A 4,401-nucleotide genomic window follows, 5' to 3' on the forward strand; every position below is an offset into this window, starting at 1 on the left:
TTGAGTTGTGAAAACTCTAGAAACTCATTCTCAACCACATGTTTTTAATTAAAGTTTGAATTTTGTGGTCCACAATTAAAGTTAATAAAAAATGCAAACATAAATATAACTTTTTCTCTCTCATGAAAACATATATAAAAATTAGAAAAAAATTGTTAAAAATAGCAAAACATTTTTTTTATTTTTTGATGTTTTGTATTAAATGTAACAACATATATTACATGTGAAAAAAAAAACCAATGTTACATAGGGTTTTCACAACTCAAATGTGTTTTCATTCTATACTTGCACTCAGCACATCCCTAACTAAAGCAAAGCTATGGTAGGGTATACCGAGTATGATGATGTTGAATCTATTCTAAAAATTTAACAAATAATATGACCCTCAGGCATTATACCCCCTGAAGAGCCAAGATGACTTATGATCCAATACGAGCCCCTAAAATGTTAGTATTTTAGAATAGACTGTAACAATAAAGTTTGGTCGTAACTAGTTGGTTATCTATTTGTGAGCCACAATAAGCCTCAAGTTTTAAACGAAAAATCTGGAACAAACCGATAACTAGGGTTTAGGAAAGCGTAAAACAATACGTTATGCAGTGAGGAAACTTTTTTTCAATTAACCCCTCTTAAGTTTTGGATGGGAGGGTCAAGTTATTACATAAAAAAGGATAAAGTTGATAAGGATTTATAGTCACACAACAAAACTTCATAAAAAAATATAAAAATTAATAAAAAATTATAACTCAAAATTTAATAAAAAAAATAAAAAAGTAAAAACACAAAAATCTTTCCACCGTCTTCCTCGTTCTAAAAAAAGACGCAATATTGAAGGAAAAAGATCATTGTATTTTTTTGTTTATCATTGTGTTTTGTGGTATTCATTTTCGTAATTGATTGTGTCTTTTTTCCTTGGGACACTGTGTCGTTTTTTCTTGATTTTGTGCTATATTTTATTCAGCATTGTGTTATATTTTACGATCTATTGTGTCTTTTTTTAGTTATTTTACGGTCAATTTTACATTATACATTTTGACCCAAAACTCATCTCAAATCAAGCTAATTTTACATTTTGACACAAAACAAAGTGTGTTACAATTCATTCTAACCAATATGAATCTGATTAATTCTAAATCTGCATCTCAAAACAAAATAAAAAAGCAATTCATTCTAACCAATATGAATCTGCGTCTCCTTCCACTTGATCGTCGTTATATAAACTTAAATCAGAAGAGAATTGGCTCTTAACGTATATAATTCCTCCGTAAATCCTCACTTACTCGTTTCAACTTATTTGACACAATTTGACAGATCTAAGTAGATTAAAACCCAATAAACTGATTAAAACCTCTAATAGCGCCTATCTTGGTTTCCATCCCACCAGCCACCTGGTGACCACAATGCACTCACATTTACACATAGTCATAGCTTTGCAATGTAACAGAATTAAGATCATTACAGCATCAAACACTTTGATTATCATACTTACAAATTTCTGGTCATAATGTGCTCTGCACACCCGAACACACGGTATTTTTATAGATCAACAAAAACAAAGAAAAAGGATAGATGATGAACACGCATGGAGTTATTCCCGCAAAGCAAGCTTAACATCCATCATGATGCCTAGTTGTCTCCTTGCCTCAGCATCCGTAGGATCGAAAGGAAGAGGTTTAATATGTCAAGATAAAGAGTGACCGAAGCCCAGATGTATTCATCGTATGTAAATCTCTTAATCAAGTTTTCTGTGTCATAGATTATGTACCCAGAAAACAACACCGCACCAAATCCACCAATAATGGCATTTGTAGCTGGTCCAAGAGGGAAGAACACCTGCAAGTCCAAACAAGTCTAGTCAGCATTACTCAAAAACTCAAAAGGTGCAGTGTGTCTGTATGACGGAGGGAGGGAGAGAGAGAGGACCTGCATGAAACTGGTGACTAGCAGAATAACAAGGCTGGTGAACAAAATGGGTCCTAGGAAGCTAAAGTCCTTGCCCTTCTTTGATGCCCAGAAAGTGTATGCGGTCAGAGATGAAACCACTGCTGAAGTTAAAATCAAGGCCTCGAGCACGATCTTTCCTGTATGATTAATATGGGATGAGTTTCGTTTTCAGCTCACACAAATAAGGTATTATGCGCATTAAGATGAAAATAACGAACCATCTGTGTTGGCACAGCTTACGCCTACAGTCAGACTCAGAGATGCTGTGAACAGTCCAAGGAAGACCAAGTTGAGTGGATGCTTTTGTTGGTACACATGCAACGGCCACAACACTGCAACAAATTTTTTGTCATTAACTCATTTCATTATATACTTGAGCAATCCAAAGTGCCAATAGAAAAAATCATATTTCATTATACAATCCGTTCATGAATCTTCTATATACAACATTGGCATTCCATATAATTGAAATATGTGGAGTTCAAACTATCAGGAGCAAATAAATCAAATGTGATTGTGGTATAATACACATATGCCACATAAGAGTAAACAGAATTTCCTGATTCGATCTGGTTCGATGGTCAACTAGTCAAAACTAAAGACCTATTGGTCTGAAACTAAGAATTGGTCTCTTGGAAAAATATCGGTTATCGGTCCCGTGGTAAAATATCGGTGCAAAATATTGGTCCCAATATTATCTGTGATATTGACCTGTATTTGACTGATCACCGATATTTCCGATATCAGTGTTTTAAGTCTTAATTCTGAAATTTTAGTGTTTAATGTTAGTATTTTAAGTCTTAATAAGTTCCAATTGTTAGTTTTTTGCAAGTTGCAAAAGGTTAATTTGTTAACGGTAGGATAGTATTGTTAAATAAATTGCCATATATATAAACTCCGCATGATATTAAAATAAGCAATATCCACCACGACAACTGACATTCTCAAGTATCATCCTTGATTGGTATCCGATATTTAAGAAGCCCTAAAATTTACCCATGAGAAAAATACCTAATGCAAATTTGGATCTAAACCACAGATATGCCCCTGAGGTCCACAGTAACAATAATCAACAAATTGATTCTCATTCATAGGCCAGTAATCATACAGATCTACAAATCACAATTGAACATATTAAAAAACAATAATAACAAAAATAAAATAACAGATAAAAAAATTTCAACACACGATATTCTATGCAAATTAACAGCAGATAACCAGATCTAGGGTTTCATACGATCAAATAACCAAATAACACCCAATCTCTTAGATCCACGTCAATTAGGTTTCAAAAACTAAACTAATTTCATATCTTCATAAGCAAACCATAATATTATATAAACTAGGTCTCAGATCTAGGGTTTGATTCATACGAATAAACGGCAAGAAGACGAGAAAGAGCAAGAGGCCAGAGTTGCCACGGAGGAGTTCGTTGATGGGAGCGTAGAGAACGGTGATGAACGATACGGCGGTGGTCAGGACCATCTGAGCGGCGAGAATGCCGTAAACCTTGCGGATGAAGCCCCAACGAAGGATGTTCTCGCCATGGCTGAGGCCAGGGTACAGAGTTGTTGATCCTTGTTCGATGTCACCGTCTCGTTCGTCCTTGGTGTTGATCCTTGTGAATTCGAACATTTTTGAGGTGTTGATTGTATCGGTGGATGTGAAGAAGATGATATATGAGTTGATGCTGATGCGAGTGGAGAACGAGTCAATGAGTCGGTGGTGGATCTGGATAACTATCGGGTTATGTTGTTTTTGTATTTTATAATAATTTCCAGTGTTTTAAGAACGGGTAATACCGAGTTTCGCATATCAGGCCGGTATTTTAAGCCAGTTATTTTTGAGCGGTTTGATATAGCATTGAACCGGTGGGTTTTTTTTATGTTAAATTGGTGTTAAGCCCAAGATATTTTTGATATTTTGCAGCTCATATGTTTTTAAAATTACTTTTAACTTATCGATTAACATTGAAACGATAAACATTTGGATTGTTTTTGAAAATCGAGTGCTTTTGTATTATTTTTTTTGTGGATAACCTTTGGGTTATATTTTATTATGGAGTCATATGATTTTGGGTTATTTTTTGAGTTAAAGTTGCATTTATATGAATTATAAGGTAAACTATTTCATCCAGTTGAGCCTTCAGATACAACCCAGTTCAAACAGTTATACCATTTTTAGCACGATCTAGTACAAATTAAAAACCAGTTTTTAAAACATTGATAATTTTATAACACAATTACACAGTTAGTCCATGATGTTTCTTTAAAGTAACAAGATTGAGTACTAAGGTTTAAAAGTTACAAGTATGGGTACAAAGGTTTCAATTTTTTAATAATGTTAACAGAATTTGTGTCAACTCGCTGTCGTAACGCTCGGGTTTACCAATGTCCAGCCTTCAATACTCCAGTTTTACCAACGTATGATTTTTACCAATCAAATAAACATCAAAAT

The 4,401-nt window shown here is 34.1% G+C and overlaps 1 protein-coding gene across 1 annotated transcript; it reads right to left on the minus strand.

Moving 5' to 3' along the window:
* Positions 1-1,462: 1,462 nt before the first annotated feature.
* Positions 1,463-3,588, minus strand: LOC143542995 (BI1-like protein). Its single transcript, XM_077035433.1, has 4 exons — positions 3,318-3,588; positions 2,163-2,276; positions 1,924-2,081; positions 1,463-1,833 (listed from the first exon to the last, which is right to left on the minus strand). Exons 1-4 carry the CDS (start codon positions 3,577-3,579, stop codon positions 1,627-1,629), a joined length of 741 nt encoding a protein of 246 aa, XP_076891548.1. The 5' UTR covers positions 3,580-3,588; the 3' UTR covers positions 1,463-1,626.
* Between the last annotated feature and the right edge of the window lie 813 nt (positions 3,589-4,401).

Source organism: Bidens hawaiensis, unplaced genomic scaffold (assembly GCF_021521415.1).
Source record: "Bidens hawaiensis isolate Kalapana, Puna unplaced genomic scaffold, B.hawaiensis_p1.1 tig00013007_1, whole genome shotgun sequence".
Taxonomy (NCBI): domain Eukaryota; kingdom Viridiplantae; phylum Streptophyta; class Magnoliopsida; order Asterales; family Asteraceae; genus Bidens; species Bidens hawaiensis.